Source organism: Microtus oregoni, unplaced genomic scaffold (genome assembly GCF_018167655.1).
Source record: "Microtus oregoni isolate MIOR12 unplaced genomic scaffold, Mior012 000028F_ref0000031, whole genome shotgun sequence".
In the NCBI taxonomy this organism is placed as follows: Eukaryota; Metazoa; Chordata; class Mammalia; order Rodentia; family Cricetidae; genus Microtus; species Microtus oregoni.
The window spans coordinates 1,510,927-1,527,724 of record NW_024543087.1 but is presented as its reverse complement, the minus strand read 5'-3'; the positions used below and the strand labels follow the sequence as shown (position 1 = coordinate 1,527,724).

The window sequence follows — 16,798 nt, the reverse complement described above, 5'->3', positions numbered from 1 at the left end:
ATAGTTGCTATTAATCTCGCCCAAAAATTTTTTACAAGCTCTTTGCCAAGGTTCAGTGTCTTCCTATAATATTTTATTCTCATCATTAGTAAAAGGTACTATAATTTCTGTTGGTTAACAAAGTCTCAAATTTTCTTTTATAATTAATTCAGATATCTTTTCCACATAAGATTTTAATTTTTACTATGTTTATGTGATAAAAAAAGATCCATTCTAAGATAATATCTTCCTTCTGCAATAAAATTCTTGTAGGGGAATATCTTTTTGCATTCTAAGTTGGCATTTTCAAAAGCCAGAGATTCAATAAGTGCTCATCTAGCTTCTGGATCTATTGCCCCTATCTGTACAACTTTAGTTAATCTTTGTAAAAAGTCACTAAAGTGTTCTCTTGGGCCTTGTATGACCTTAGTATATGATTCAGTTCTTATTCTGATTCTTAATCCTGTCCCAAGCATTAGAGGCTGCTGTCTGGCATAGGGACAAGATGTGTTCATTGTAAATAGCTTGACTCTGTGCATCAGCATAACGGCCCTTGCCAAGAACTTGATCTTGAGAAGCTTCAAATCCTCTGGCTCTACCTTGATGTTCCAGGGCTTTAGGTTCCTCTCTCCAATAGCACTTCCACTGTAGCTGTGGCCCATCTTCTAGCACCACACAGACTAATTGAAGGCAATCATGTGGAATAGACTTGTTGCTTGAAGCCCATGTTGTTACCATCTCCCTAACAGATGGTGACTGCATGCCGTAAGACACAACTGCTTGTTAGTTTCTCTTAGACCTTTTACACCTATGGGTTCCCATTTACAATCTGTGTTTCCATTTGGGTATTGAGTATTTGCTGGCTTTTCAGAGGTAGTAACAGGTTAAGTAGCTAAAAACTCCTGTAAGTCATCTCTGACTCTGAGAGGTGTTGGTGATACTAAATCTTTACTATTGTCTTTTGCCTGTGCCTCCTCTCCTTGCTTATCAGTTCTGACCAGTTCCTCAGTCGATTCAAATCTTTTATCACTGCCTTTTGTAAAGCCTGAATCTCTTGACCTGTGAATATTTCTAATGATTTCTGATGGAGGAAGGTCATTGGCTAATAAAGGAACTGCCTTGGCCCATTTTATTGGTTCGAACATAGGTAGGTGGAGTAAACAGAACAGAATGCTGGGAGGAAGAGGAAGTGAGCTCAGACTCTACAGCTCTCCTCTCGGGAGCAGACGCCTCAGAGAGACAGCATGCTCCCAGCTCCCAGGCAGACGCATGCGATGAAGCTCCGACACAGGATGGATGTAGGCTAGAATCTTCCCGGTAAGCGCACCTAGGGGCGCTACACAGATGATTAGAAATGGGCTAAATTAATATGTGAGAATTAGCCTAGAAGAGGCTAGATAGAAATGGGCCAAGCAGTGATTAAATGAATACAGTTTGTGTGTTGTTATTTTGGAGCATAAGCTAGCCATGTGGGCAGCCGGAGTGCTGGGGACGCAGCCCCGCCACTCTTATTACTACAGATTTCATCAAATCAATTAATTTATGGTTCTCATTCTGCACGTGTGATCCCAAGTTTTAAAATTTTTCCATTAATGATATCTTCTCATCCTTAGATATTATTTGGATAGCATGTATGTTGCCTCCCTGGAGGGATCTTCTATGTGCTAGCTTATCATAACTCTTGAACAGATTTTGATGGTCAATTTCAACAGTATGAATCCTTTCAGATAATCTCTCAACAACCTTTTGTATTGTTTCATAACCCATTGACATGGATTGAATTTTGCCTGTCAAATTAAGGTTATCATTTTCAATAGTATGAATCGTTTCAGCTAAAGACTGTATCCTTCCTAAAAGTTTCTCATTCTTGACTCTTTATCAGCCTATTTCTTTAAAGATATAATAGAAGAACAAAACTAATAGCCATCATGACACAAAAATATATGTACCAGGTAGGTAATATAGCTCTTGCAGAATTTCATCTGTAGTAGAAATAAAGAGGTTGTTAAATTCTTGGATGGTGATATTGTATGCAGTCATCTTTGGGTTGGTTTACAATTTTAAATTCATTTGTTTATTTATTAATCAAATTAACTTACCTCCATTATAATTTTCAGAGAATTGCTGTAGGTGTAATAATCTTGATTGGTCAGTAGGTGTCACAGTTGTGGCAGTAAGGTAGGTCCTAGATCAGTACCTGAATTAACCTGAGATTTAGAGTTACTAACAGATTTAGTTAATTACTTAAGAGCATCTCACCCACATGTGGAGAAGGTTTGAGTTGGGCAAAATGTCAAGGAACACAGAACTTGGCAGGCAGTTGCAAGCTGTGAGGTTACTGGCTGGATTTTGGACCAGGCATTTGTGGATCCAAGCTGGGAATGGAAGCTTGTGTTCCAGAATCAGAGCTCAGCCTGATCAGAGCAGGTTTGGCCGAAGCCAGAGAAGCTGCAGAGGCATTGTGACAGGACTCAGCCACTCAGTAGGCAGGATGAAGCCATCGCAGGCCAGTGGGGACCTGCTAAGTGCTGCAGCAGGCTAGCCAACCCAAACCTTGCACAGCTGTGCCAAAGGGGTAGTTCAGCTGTGTGGGGTGGGAGCAGGGCCCAGCAATGGTGTGGGCATATTGGGCGCCAATTTGTTGACATACAAAAGAGTTCCACAGTAGCCTGGAATGGAGTAAAGCAAAGGTTTATTTATTTGGGGAAACCCACAGAGTAATGATCTGCAGTCCTATACATGTCCTGGGAGCTGAAATTGAATCCAGCAGCCAAGAGGGCCACGCGGCTTTTCATCTGCATTTATAGTACATGAGACCACGCCCAAAATGGGCGGTATCTTAATGGCTATGAGCTGAAGGAGTCCCCACTTCCTTCTTATTTAGACAGAAAAGGGGAGGTGATGTGGGATGCCCCTCTGTATGCTGTATGTTTTATTACTATTGGTTAATGAAGAAGCTGCTTCAGCTTATGGCAGGGCAGAATAGAACTAGGTGGGAAAACCAAACAAAGATAGAATAGGCAGAGTAAAGGAGAAGCCACATAGCTGCCAAAGGAGAAAGACAACGCCGGAACCTTTCAGGTAAGCCATAGCCTCGTGGAGATACACAGATGAATAGAAATGGGTTAATTCGAGATACAAGAGTTAGGTAGGAACACACCTAAGGTATTGCCAAAATATTATAATTAATATAGTTTCTTTGTGATTATATGGGTCTAGGCAGTCAGGAAACAAATGAGCAATCTCCATTTATAAGGAACAGTCCTCCCCCCATTCTAACAGCTAGTAAAGAACAATTCTCTGCCTGTTCTAACAGCTAGTGAGGAACAATTCCCCACCTGCTGTGCTTAGCTTCTCTAGTCCAGTATTTCTTTTTTAACTTAAAAAAATACCAATCCAAAATTCCTACTCCCCTCCTCCTACATCCCTCCTTCTCCCTCCACAGATCCTCCCCCCACCCCTCCAATCCTGAGAGGGCCATGCACCCCGCCCTGTGGAAAGTCCAAGACCCTCCCTACTACATCTAGGTTGAGCAAGGTTTATATACGAAGGGAATAGGATCCCAAGAAGCCAGTACATGCAGTAGAGACAAATCCCAGTGTCACTATCAGTGGCCCCTCAGTCTCAGTGTATGAACCCCTCATGGTCTGGAATTCCTTGCCCATACTCTCACTCCTTTGACTCTTCAACTGGATCTTGGGAGCTCAAACCAGTGCTCCTATGTGGGTCACTGGCTCTGTTGTTGGACGAAGGGTCTATGGTGATATTTAAGATAATCATCATTCTGACTACAGGGTAAGACCAGTTCAGACACTCTCTCCTGAAGGCGTAAGTCACAAACAATGCCACACCAGTTTGGAATTATGATTAATAGGGTGGTATTTATTTAAAGGGGAAAAAACTTACAGATCACCATCCCAGACAACAGCCCTCTGCGCAACCAGGAAGGGAGTCTAGTCACCCGCAGAGCAGGAAGTGAAGGGAGAGAGGAGAGGGAAGTGGCCACTTTTTTAAAGGGAGAGAGACCACGCCCCAATGGGCTGGTATCTCAGCAGCTATAGGCTGGAGGAGTGGAGGACCTCCCGTAACACTCTCCTCTATTGCTTGAGGTGTTAGCTAGGATCATCCCTGTGGGTTCTTGGGCATTTTTCTAGGGCCAGGTTTCTTGCTAGCTCCATAATGGCTCCCTCAATCAAGATATCTCTTTCCTTGCTCTCATATCTGTCCTTCCTCCATCTCGAGTATCCCATTCCCTCAAGCTCTCCCCAACCCTCCTCCCCTCCTTTCTACCCCCTGCCCTCCTGCTCCCAAATTTTTGTCTGATTACAATTTCCAAGTGAGTCTATATATGTTTTATTTGGGTTAACCTTCTTAGTTTCTCTAGGATCATGAACTATAGGCTTGATGCCCTTTGTTTATGACTAGAATCCAGTAATGAGTGAGTACATACCATATTTGGTTTTTTGGGGGGGTCTGGATTACCTCACTCAGGATAACGTTTTCTAATTATATCCATTTGCATGCAAAATTCAAGATGTCACTATTTTTTACCACTGAGCAGTATCTAATGTGTAGATGTGCCGCACTTTCTTCATCCATTCTTCCACTGAGGGGCATCTAGGTTGTCTCCAGGTTCTGGCTATTACAAATAATGCTGCTGTGAACATAGTTGAAACAAATGCTTTTGTAGTATGATTGGGCATCTTTTGGGTATATGCCTAAGAGTGGTATTGCTGGATCCTGAGGTAGGTTGATTCCCAGTTTTCTGAGAAACCACCACACTGATTTCCAAAGTGGTTGCACAAGTTTGCATTCCCACCAGCAATGGATGAGTGTTCCCCTTACTCCACAACCTCTCCAGCAAAAGCTATCATTAGTGTTTTTGATTTTAGCCATTCTGACAGGAGTAAGATGGTGTCTCAGAGTTGTTTTGATTTGCATTTCCCTAATAGATAAGGAAGTTGAACATGTCCTTAAGTATCTTTTGGCCATTTGAAATTCTTCTGTTAAGAATTCTCTGTTTAGTTTAGTGCACCACTTTTTAATTGGGTTATTTAGAATTTTAATGTTTAATTTCTTGAGTTCTATATATTTTGGAGATCAGACCTTTGTCTGATGTGGGGTTGGTGAAGATCTTTTCCCATTCAGTAGGCTGCCTTTCTGTCTTACTGACTGTGTCCTTTGCTCTACAGAAGCTTCTCAGTTTTAGGAGGTCCCATTGATTTATTGTTGCTCTTATTGTTAGTGCTACTGGGGTTATATTTAGGAAGTGGTCTCCTGTGCCCATGCATTGCAAGCTACTTCCCACTTTCTCTTCTATCAGGTTCGGTGTGGTCAGATTTATATTGAGGTCTTTAATCCATTTGGACTTGAGTTTTGTGCATGGCAACAGACATGGATCTATTTTCATTCCTCTACAGGATGACATCCAGTTATGCCAGCACCATTTGTTAAAGATGCTTTCTTTCTTCCATTGTATCTTTTTTACTTCTTTGTCAAAAGTCAGGTGTTCATAAGTGTGTGAATTTAATATCCAGGTATTCAATTCTATTTCATTGGTCAACATCTCTGTTTTTATGCCAATACCAAGCTGTTTTCATTACTGTAGCTCTGTCATAGAGCTTGATGTCAGGGATGTTAATACCTCTGGCAGTTCCTTTATTATACAGGATTGTTTTGGCTATCCTGGGCTTTTTGTTTTTCCATATGACATTGAGTATTGTTCTTTCAAGATCTGTGAAGAATTGTCTTGGGATTTTGATGGAGATTGCATTGAATCTATAGATTGCCTTCATAAGATTGCCATTTTTACTATGTTTATCCTTCCTATCCAAGAGCATGGGAGATCTTTCCATTTTCTGGTATCTTCTTCAATTTCTTTCTTCAGAGACTTAAAGTTCTTGTCAAATAAGTCTTTCACATCCTTTTGTAGTGTTACCCCCAGATATTTTATGTGACTTGTGGCTATTGTAAAAGGTGATGTTTCTCTGATTTTCCTCTCAGCTTCTTTGTCCTTTGTGTATAGGAAGGCTACTGATTTTTTTTTAGTTGATCTTGTATCCTGCCACTTCACTGAAGGTATTTATCAGCTTTTACAAGTCTCTTTCTTGGTTGAGACTTTGTGCGGTTTTGGTATCTGAGTAATTATAGTTTCATAAAAAAAGAGTTTGGCAGTGAGCCTCTGTTTCTATTATGTGGAACACTTTGAGGAGTATAGGCATTAGCCCTTCTTGGAAGTTATGGTAGAAATCTGCACTTAAACCATCCGGCCCTGGGCTTTTTTTGGTTGGGAGGTTTTTGGTGACAGCTTCTATCTCCTTGCAGCTTATAGGTCTATTTTAAATTGCTCACCTGGTCTTGATTTAATTTTGATAGATGGTATCTATCTAAAAAAAATTGTCCATTTCTTTACATTATCCAATTTTGTGGAGTACAGTTTTTTGTAGTAAGACCTAATGATTCTCTGAATTTCCTCAGTGTCTGTTGTTATGTCCCCCTTTTCATTTTCTGATTTTGTTAATTTGGATGTTCTCTCTCTCTGCCTTTTGTTTAGTTTGGATAAGGGTTTGTCAATCTTGTTGATTTTCTCAAAGAACCAGCTCTCTGTTTCATTGATTCTTTGTATGGTTTTCTGTGTTTCTACTTTGTTGATTTCAAACCTCAACTTTATTTCCTGTCTTCTTTTCCTCCTGGGTGAGTCTGCCACTTTTTTTTAAAGATTTATTTATTTATTATGTATAATACATTCTGCCTCGATGTATGCCCACCCGCCAGAGGAGGGCGCCAGATCTCAGTACAGATGGTTGTGAGCCACCATGTGGTTGCTAAGAATTGAACTCAGGACCTCTGAAAGAGCCAACCAGTGCTCTTAACCACTGAGCCATCTCTCCAGCCCCATGCCACTTTTTTTTTGAGCTTGCTGGCATGCTGTTAGGTCACTGATGTGAGCTTTCTCTGTTTTCTTTATGTGGGTCCTTAGTGCTATGAACTTTCCTCTTAGCATTGCTTTCCTAGTGTTCCATAGGTTTGGATATGTTGTGCCTTCATTTTCATTGAATTCAAGAAAGGTTTTAATTCCTTTATTTCTTCCTTGACCCAGGGGTGGTTCAGTAGTTGACTGTTCGATTTCCATGAGTTTGTAGGCTTTCTAGGAGTAGTATTGTTGTTGAATTCTAACTTTACTCCCTGGTGATCTGATAAGACACAGTGGATTACTCCAATTTTTTTTTGTATCTGTGAATGTTTGCTTTGTTACCAAGAATGTGATCAATTTTAGAGAAGGTTCCATGAGGTGCTGAGAAGAAGGTGTATTCTTTTTTGTTTGGGTGGAATGTTTTATATATATATATAAAGTCCATTTGTTTCATGACATCTGTTAGTTCTCTTATTTCTGTTAAGTTTCTGTCTGTTTGACCTGTCCATTGTTGAGAGAGGAGTGTTGAAATCTCCTACTATTAGTGTGTGGGGTTTGATGTGCAATTTAAGTTTCAGTAATGTTTCTTTTACATATATGGGTGCTCTTGTATTAAGGGCATAGATATTCAGGATTGAGACTTCCTCCTGATGAATTGTTCCTGTTATGACTATAAAATGTCCTTCACCATCTCTTCTGATTGATTTTAGTTTGAAATCACACCTGCTTGTTTCTTAGGTCCATTTGGTTAGAAAAACCTTTTCCCAACCCTTTATTCTGAGGTAGTGTCTGTCTTTGAGGTTGAAGTGTTATTTCTTGTAAACAGCAGAATCCTGGATCCTGTCTTCATATCCATTCTCTTAACCTGTGTGTTTTTATAGGTGAATTGAGACCATTGATATTAAATGATATTAATGACCAGTGGATGTTCGCTCTGGTTATCTTTTGGTAGTAGTGTTTGTTTGTTTCCTTTCTTTAGGTTATGTTGGTGGGGGGTGGTATCAGAAGTCTGTGTTACTGTGGGTGTTGTTGGTTTCCTTGGGTTGAGGTTTTCCTTCTAGTACTTTCTGTAAGGCTGGGTTTGTGGATGTGTGTTGTTTAAATCTGTTTTTGTCTTTGAATATCTTGTTTTCTCCTTCAATGGTGAGTGAAAGCTTTGCTAGGTATAGTAGTCTGGGCTTGCATCCATGATCTCTCAGTGTCTGCAGCACATCTATCCAGGACCTTCTGGCTTTCATGGTTTCCATTTAGAAGTCAGGTGTAATTCTGATGGGTTTACCTTTATATGTTACTTGAACTTTTCCCTTTGCAGCTCTTAATATTCTTTCTTTGTTCTGTATGTTTTGTGTTTTGATTATTATATGGCGAGGGGATTTTTTTTTATCAACTCTATTTGGTGTTCTGTAAGCTTCTTGTACCTTCATAGGGATATCCTTCTTTAGATTGGGAAAGTTTTCTTCTATAATGTTTGTTGAATATATTTTCTGTGCCTTTGAGCTGGAATTCTTCTCCTTCTTCTACCCCTATTAGTCTCAGGTTTGGTCTTTTCATGGTGTCCCAGATTTCCTCAATGTTTCGTGTTAAGAATTTGTTGGATTTAGTGTTTTCTTTGACCAATGAGTCTATTTCCTCAATAATATCTTCAGCACCTGTGTTGAAATAAGAGCGGTGGGCTGGGCAGCGTCCCGCCACCCGGCTAGCTTTACCCGAAATAATTACACGGAAACTGTATTCTTTTAAACACCACTTGGCCCATTTCTATCTAGCCTCTTCTAGGCTAGCTCTCGCACCTGGACTAGCTCATTTCTAATAATCTGCTGTAGCCCACAAGCTGGCTTACCAGGAATGATCTTAACGTGCGTCTGCCTGGAGTGGGAGAATCATGGCGACTCCTTGACTCAGCTTCTTTCTCCCAGCATTCTGTTCTGTTTACTCCGCCTACCTAAGGGTTGGCCTATCAAATGGGTCTAGGCAGTTTCTTTATTAATAAGAAATCACTCCCACATCACACCTGAGATTCTTTCTTCTATCTCTTATATTCTGTTGGTTATACTTGTCTCTGTAGTTAGTGTTTGTTTATCCAGATTTTCCATTTCTAGAGTTCCCTCGGTTTGTGTTTTCTTTATTACCTCTATTTTAATCTTCAAGTTTTGAACTGTTTCCTTTACCTGTTTGGTTGCTTTTTCTTGGTTTTCTTGGGTATCTTTGAAGGATTTGTTAATTTCTTTCAGCTTTCTGTTTGTCTTCTCCTCCATTTCTTTGAGGGAGATTTTCACTACATCTTCAAAGGTCTCCATCATTTTCATAAAATTACATTTAAAGTCATTTTTTTCTTTGTCTTATGGGTTAGAATGATCAAGTCTTCCTTTTTTTTGTGTCCACTATGTTCTGGTGTTAGGATGTTGGAGGAATTCTTGCATTGGCACCTTCCCATCTCTTCCTTCAAATGAGGCCAGTAGTGTCTTGGCGTCTTGGTCCAATCCTTGCTGTGGCTGTCTCTCTTATGACCACCAAGTATTGGTCTCACAGGGTTCCAGGAAGTTCACAGGGAATGGTGGGTTGGGGGCGGGTGGAATGAGGTCTAACAGGCCAGCTCCCTGCTGGTGGCTAGGAATGCCAAGGAGACCTAAGGAAGGGGGGGCCCTGGATTTTCTCCCACATGGAGGTTTTAGGGAGTGGGGGGTCCGGGGCCACAGCGCCACTATTGACTCACCTCTTATGTCCACCAAGTATTGGTCTCCATGGAGCTAGCAGGGAACCTAGTCTAGTATTTCTTAATGAAGTCATTTCCTATAAAGTATGTTCTGTGTAAGTTAAGTGTAGGTTTTAAAGATGCTTCTCTGGGTTGTTTGTCAGCAGCTCTGGTCTACATACCCTGAGCAATTGATTCTGTTTACAGTGAAGAGGACTGATCAGGATACATCTTAGTAATCTTGGAATAAATGAGTTCTCTTAAAGGTTAAAATTCAAGCTTTAAGATAAGAAGAGGGAGTCCATGAGCAGAAGCTTTAGTCAGGAAAACTGACAAGTTCAGAGGGCGATACAAAGGATTCAGTGTTGCACAAATAATAAAAACCCAGAAACAGATATTGGGGCTCAGGTTGAAGATCAGAAAAGCAAAGCGGCCAGCCACTAGAGAGGTCTTACTACCAAGGTTCAAACAAAGGGGAGATCCCGGCTCTGTGAATCCTCAGATAGAAACCAAGACCTCTCTCCTCCAGTGTTATATTCCTCTCTAGGGCTGGGATTAAAGGCATGCACCACCACTGCCTGGCCTCTATGGCAACTAGTGTGGCTGTTGGGGTTAAAATGTGTACCCCCACTGCCTGGCCTGTATGGCTGGCTAGTGTGGCTGCTTTGCACTGATCTTCAGGCAAGCTTTCTTTATTAAAACACAAATAATATACCACCATAACAGAGGATGATTTAGAACCTTCCCTGGGTCTCCCAATATCCCTCAACCTCATTTTCCATTGACTAAGAGATGCTGTTTTTAGCTAGCATTGCTAGAATGTGCCTTCCTGATAGTGCTATGTTCTTTGCCACCCCGTATGCCATTAACATACAGTTGTGTTGATGATGAGCAGAGTGGGTTTAGCGGTGAGCAGTGAGCTAGATTCCTGAAATTCATACGGGACAAACTAAAGGAGTTTCCTTTGTTTGTATAGATCAGGATGAGGGGTGATGTAATAATAAGTTTGATGTTTAGGAAGATACTAAAGGGAAAGGGATTCATTTCCTGATACAGCCTGGGCCACTTAAAGATTCTACAATGACGTGGACCCAACAGAGCAGAAGTGTGATGGAGCTGGACGTCTCCAAGGTGACTTCTGTGCCCTGAAGTCACTAGTGGGACACCATGAAAGGGTTTTGGTGTGTGTATGTTTGTTTGTTTGTTTGTTTGTTTTAGGGTTTTTGAGTGAACATTAAGAAAAAAATGTATTTGAGTCTTGAAAGCCTGAGGTCTGAGCTCTGCAAACAGAACCATGACATTTTTCAAGACCTCATATGGGGGCCAAATGCAGGGAAACAGGTGCAACTTCTGAAGTCTTAGTCAAGCTTCTTTTTGCATTCTCCATTAGAAAGGAAATAACAGTTTCACTTTTGTCAAAAAGGTTTTTGTTTCTTACTTGGAGAGTATGAAAGATGTTTTACTGCAGTGGGTCTGATTTCTGTAATGAGAAGAAAGCTTGGGTTGGGAGGAAGAAAGTTGAATATTAATTTCAGTCTTTCTATCATTGATCCTTTTTCATTTTATTGTATCATTTTTTTCCATTTCAGATACCGTGGAGGTTTCCCAGTATAGCCTTCTTTTTAATAAACTTCTAGATGCCTGTATAGAAAGTAACAGTCTTGGCATATCATCTTGTGTAGCAGAGTTCATGGTTTCCAAAAGCATCCCTATTGACTTTTCCTTTCTCAGGAGACTAATCACTTCCTTGGGAAGGAGTTGTTTGTGGCTCAAAGCCAGAACCCACTACAAAAGTAAGTTCCATTGAAATGTTTGAATTAATATGTTGGTTTTACTATTTTCTAATCAGAACTCATCTATAATATTTTCAATATGCAGAAATAATAGTTAGTACATATTCACAGGTAGAGGTCTGATAGATCTGTGCTGAGTTTTGAAAACTGTTTTTGTCCTTTGTTTACAAGTGCCATGCTTTTCTCCTAGCTTGTCATCCATTCCAGTAGAGGGCAAACAAAGAAAATTTGACCCAGTTTGACAGATCTTACAACACAGGAGTAAAAATGTTAGGTGAATTGAAATGGAAAAGTTTGGGTGTCAGAAATCCCAGCCACCCAACCTGAGCTAGAAGTGTTTTTAAACTCCCAGCTATGATCACCTTAACAAGTGGTAACATTTCTTCCCAAAAAAATGGAAAAATAATTAGGTTGAATTATAAGTAATAAGTTTAAGTGTTTAATGCACGTTTTGTTTTGGGGATTAGTTTTTGAATTTTAACAGGGTCTCATGGTTTATGCATGTGTTCACGGACACATAAACGTAACAGTAATTAAATAAAATTTAAATATTTCAATGTTACTGGAACATCTTTAGATTGTGTTTAGATATAGTTCTCAGAGATTAGCATCATCATGAATGATATAGTTTAGATATGTGTTTAGATATGGTTCTTGGAGATTAGCATTATCTTGAATGAAAAAAACATTTTAAGCAAAATCAACATGCAGTTTTAATTTGATTTTGATAAACTGTATATGATGTTATCTGTGTCCAATTGAGTGTCCTCAGAGTATTAATTATCATTTCAAATAAGCAGCCAAATAGTGTAAAGTTAAGTCAAGTCTGTTCTGACCTGTGGAGTTGGTGACTGCGATGGCCATATACAGGGTGGAACTGCACTTGGTGTCCTGTGCTCAGCACTTGCCAGGCAGAGTAGGAACAGTAACAGCCTCAGCGTCCGAAGTGCTGAGATTAGAGGCGTGTACCACCACAGCCTACCACTTATTGATTATTCTGCAGTTATGGCATATACATTATTATGACTTGAAAAAATGGACATTTGCCACAGTAAAACGCAAAGGTCATGTTTCAGAGTTCTCATAAAGAGTAGAATCTAGGGGCTGGAGAGATGGCTCAGTGGTTAAGAGCATTGCCTGCTCTTCCAAAGGCTCTGAGTTCAATTCCCAGCAACCACATGGTGGCTCACAACCATCTGTAATGAGGTCTGGTGCCCTCTTCTGGCCTGCAGACATACATACAGATAGACTATTGTATACATAATAAATAAATAAATATTTTTTTAAAAAAAGAGTAGTATCTAATGTACCAAGATGCTCACTATCATAAAAGGTGTAATAAATATGCAAATGCAAAAGTTACCCTGCCCTATAAGTAGCTCCCAGCTGAACGCTTAAACAGTTTTAAGTCTTACCCATTGAGGTTTGGTGACGTGTGACCTGTTGTTTAATTTTTAGGTGCTCTTTCACTGGGCTGCTACCCACCATTAGAAGGGAACTTAAACCGGAAAATTCTACTGATTCCTTCTTATTTATCTGAGATTGAAATGCTTTTAGCTATTGAAATATTTCTGGTGTCGAATGCTAGCAGTATTCAGAGCCCAGGAACTTCTGTACAGGTGCTGCAGATAGTTTTGAAAAGGTGGGTTAACAGAACTCCAGCCGCTGCATTCCGAACATAGATGTGGCTCCACGCTGCTCTAGAACGCGGTGTCTGTGCCTTGTGTTTGTTTACATGTACATACACATATGACTGGATAACATTTAAACTGAGAAAGAAAAGAACTACTTGAAACTAAAAACCACACAAGTTAAAGCGTTGTTGATGAACTTCAGTAGTAAAGTGTAGATGCATGAGAACCAAAATAAAGGCCAAAAAGGTTAACCCCAGTAAACAGACATAAGATAGGGATCTTCTTTAAATACCAACCTTCCTGTGTTAAAAAGGGTCTTTATCTAAAAACTTTAGCTATGAATCTCTTCTTTATTCAAGAAGGAGAAACTGCAGTCAGCATCTCTAACAAAACCCCTCAGATCCAGTTGGCTCATGGCAGATGCTCCCTGACATCTCATACTTGTTGAATAGAGCTGCGGGCTATGTTCCTGGCACCCCAGCTCCTGGTCGCCTGGCTAGCTTATGCCCTGAAATAACAACACACAAACTGTATTCTTTTAAACACTGCTTGGCCCATCATATCTAGCCTCTTCTCGGCTGACTCTCGCACCTGGACTAGCCCATTTCTATTAATGTGTGTAGCACCCCAAGGTGTGCTTACCGGGAAGATTCTAGCCTACATCCATCCTGGGTTGGAGCTTCATCGCCTCTGCTCCAGAGAGCAGCAGCCTCGCATCTGAGCTCACTTCCTCTTCCTCCCAGCACTCTGTTCTGTTTACTCCACCCACCTATGTTTTAACCCATCAGGGCCAAGCAGTTTCTTTATTAATAAACCAATGACCTTCCTCCATCACATACTCAACCAATGAATGTGCTTTCTCCATTGTTGTAGGAGTCATTTGGCCCCGTTTGTTTGTTTGTTTGTAGACAGGATTTCTCTATATAACAGCCCTGGATGTTCTGGACCTCACTCTATAGACCAGGCTTCTCAGAGATCCGCCTGCCTCTGCCTCCCAAGTGTTGGGATTGAAGGTGAGCACCACACCCAGCTGTGTAGCCCTGTTTAACAGAGGAAACCATTTTACTTGCACTTTTAAAACCCCTTTGTTCTTGTTGCTCTGTTTTTAGCAGGGGGTGGGCTTCCTTTCTTTCACACTGCACACTATGTGGCATGAGGTGTCTGAGTTTTATTCTTAAAAGAATTTGATTTCTTCTTGCATCCATTTCCCACACACGCAGCCCCTGTATTCATTGTTGAATGTGAGGGTAGTTGTAGTCCTAGTTCGTGACCAATGACATCCCTAGAGCTTTCATTTTTATGAAGGTCGATATATTTTGTCTTGCTTGTGTGCTGATCCCTGCCTTGGGGTGCTAACCTCTACTGAGTCTTTTTTCATTTTTAAACATTGAGAATATGGCACCTATTCAGTTTTCCAATCTTTCAAACTCTAGAGTGCCTCATTTAGTTTAGGAGTCCCCAGAAAGCACTTTTGAAGAGCGAGCCAGTGTTAATTTAGGTAGAACCATTCTTAGAACTCGATGCTCACTGACTCCCAGGGTACCAAGAGCAAAAAGCAAGACCCCCCCCCCAAAAAATGGCTGGGTGGTGGTGGTCCATACCTTTATTTAATCCCAGCACTCGGGAGGCAGAGGCAGGCAGATCTTTGTAAGTTCGAGGCCAACCTGGTCAACAAGAGCTAGTTCCAAGACAGGCTCCAAACCTACAGAGAAACCCTGTCTTGAAAAAAAAAAAAGCAAGAAAACCATAATATCACATATTTTAAATATTTTTAACTATTTCCTTTATCCAGAAGAAAAGCTACCATAAATTAAGAATTTCATGCCTCTAAACATAATCATAATTAATGGCAGATGGAGTTTAAAAAAAAATTAATACCTAATGAAGTACCCAAGTCAGGGCCAAAGAAAACCACACAGTGCTACAGTTGTTACTGAATGTTAGCTGCATGCTAAGTACTTGCTTGAAACTAGAAATAACTAATGCCAAGAAAAAAGTAATGTGATTATTAATAATTTAAGATGCATTGCACTTAATACTAACTTATTCAGCTTAATATTTACAGTTCTTACCTTTGTAAATACAAATAGACAGGTAGCCAGCTGTGTTCTAGAGCAGTGTTTCTCAAACTACCCATGGCCACTGGGTCCTGATATAAAATGCCTCTCAACTGCAAACCATGGTTCAAAAAGTTTAACATCACTGCTAAAAGACAGGATGATAGTTTGGAACCAATAAATACAAGTGACTCTCCCACAGAAACCACACTGCTTCTGCTGAGAGTCTCTGCTTTTGTGTTCACTTTACAGAACTGAAGAAAGCAAACCTCAAAACAAGGATGACTACCACGCTGCAGTAGAGAGACTGATCATGGCTGCTCGCATATCGGACCCCAAGCTTTTCATCAAGCACATGACGGTCAACATTTACAAGGAGCAGGTGTACAGTCTGGAGCAGCGCTCTGCCCTCAAGTGGTTGAAAGAGAATTTGAAGTGGGCTGGAAACATTTGGCTTTTCACTAACCATTAGTTAATAAACGTGTTGTTGTTGGGTTTTTTTTTTAAGTTCAAGTAATCATTGTTGAAAATAAAAGACAATAAAAATAGTTCTCATTGTAGTCATCATTTGTATCTCATCAACACTAGAAATTATCAAATAGTTTTCAAGTAATAAATTTCATTTGCTTGCAATAGTTTTATTAACAATAAAAAGTGATTTTTAAAATTGCTTTTTACTTAAATTTAGAAGAACCTAAGTATTAAATTCCTTTTTAATGGTGTAGTTCAAAGAGTTGAGAAGCCTTCACTGAATGCAAGACCTCCCGCAGGGTACCCAGTGCGGGGGAGGGGGGCGACATGGAACTGGACACAACATGATGACACTAAGAGCCACCAGATACTACAAATGACTTTGCCATACTCTGTTGAAATATGAGCGGCGGGCTGTGCCCCCGGCACCCGGCCGCCTGCACAGCTAGCTTTATACCCAAAATAATTACACGGAAACTGTATTCTTTTAAACACTGCTTGGCCCATTAGTTCCAGCCTCTTATTGGCTAGCTCTTACATATTGATCTAACCCATTTCTAATAATCTGTGTAGCCCATGAGGTGGCGTACCAGGGAAGATCTTAACCTGTGTCTGTCTGGAGTGGGAGAATCATGGCGGCTGCCTGACTCGGCTTCTTTCTCCCAGCATTCTGTTCTGCCTACTCCGCCTAATTTTCTGTCCTATTAGGGCCAAGCAGTTTTCTTTATTAGTTAACCAATGAAAGCAACAGATAAGGTACAAGACCCACCTCCATCAATAGTCAGGGTTACCACTGCCGCAATAAAGCACCCATTGTTGTCTGAGGTTTCTGTCCTGCGTCGTCCTGCAGTCATTCAGTCCCAAAGAATCACACAGAGGTCTACATCTATTATAAACTGATTGGTCCAGCATCTCAGGCTCTTCTTATTAACTAATTCTTTTAACTTATAATAGCCCATAATTCTTGTCTGAGTTAGCCATGTGGCTCGGTACCTTTTTCGGTGAGGCAGTCACATCTTGCTTCCTCTGAGGCTGGGTCAGTGTTTATTTAAAATACAAGTGTTAGGATACAGACCATTGTCCCATAGCAACCCATGACCAAAAGCAACTTGGAGATAAAAGGTTTATTTGACTTATACTTCCACATCATAGTTCATACCTGATGGGAGTCAGGGCCGGAACCCAAACATGGCAGGAACCTGAAGGCAGGGGCTGATGCTACTGACTTGTTCCCAAAGGCTTGCTCAGCCTGCTTTCTT

The 16,798-nt window shown here is 40.6% G+C and overlaps 1 protein-coding gene across 1 annotated transcript in view; it reads left to right on the top strand.

Moving 5' to 3' along the window:
- Topaz1 (testis and ovary specific PAZ domain containing 1) overlaps positions 1 to 15,540 on the top strand; it is a 78,332-nt gene extending 62,792 nt beyond the window's left edge. Inside the window, exons 18-20 of the mRNA XM_041677559.1 lie at positions 11,174 to 11,377; positions 12,836 to 13,019; positions 15,321 to 15,540. Of these exons, the coding sequence (XP_041533493.1) occupies positions 11,174 to 11,377; positions 12,836 to 13,019; positions 15,321 to 15,540 (608 nt within the window). The remainder of the gene's footprint in view (positions 1 to 11,173; positions 11,378 to 12,835; positions 13,020 to 15,320) is intronic.
- Positions 15,541 to 16,798: the final 1,258 nt, after the last annotated feature.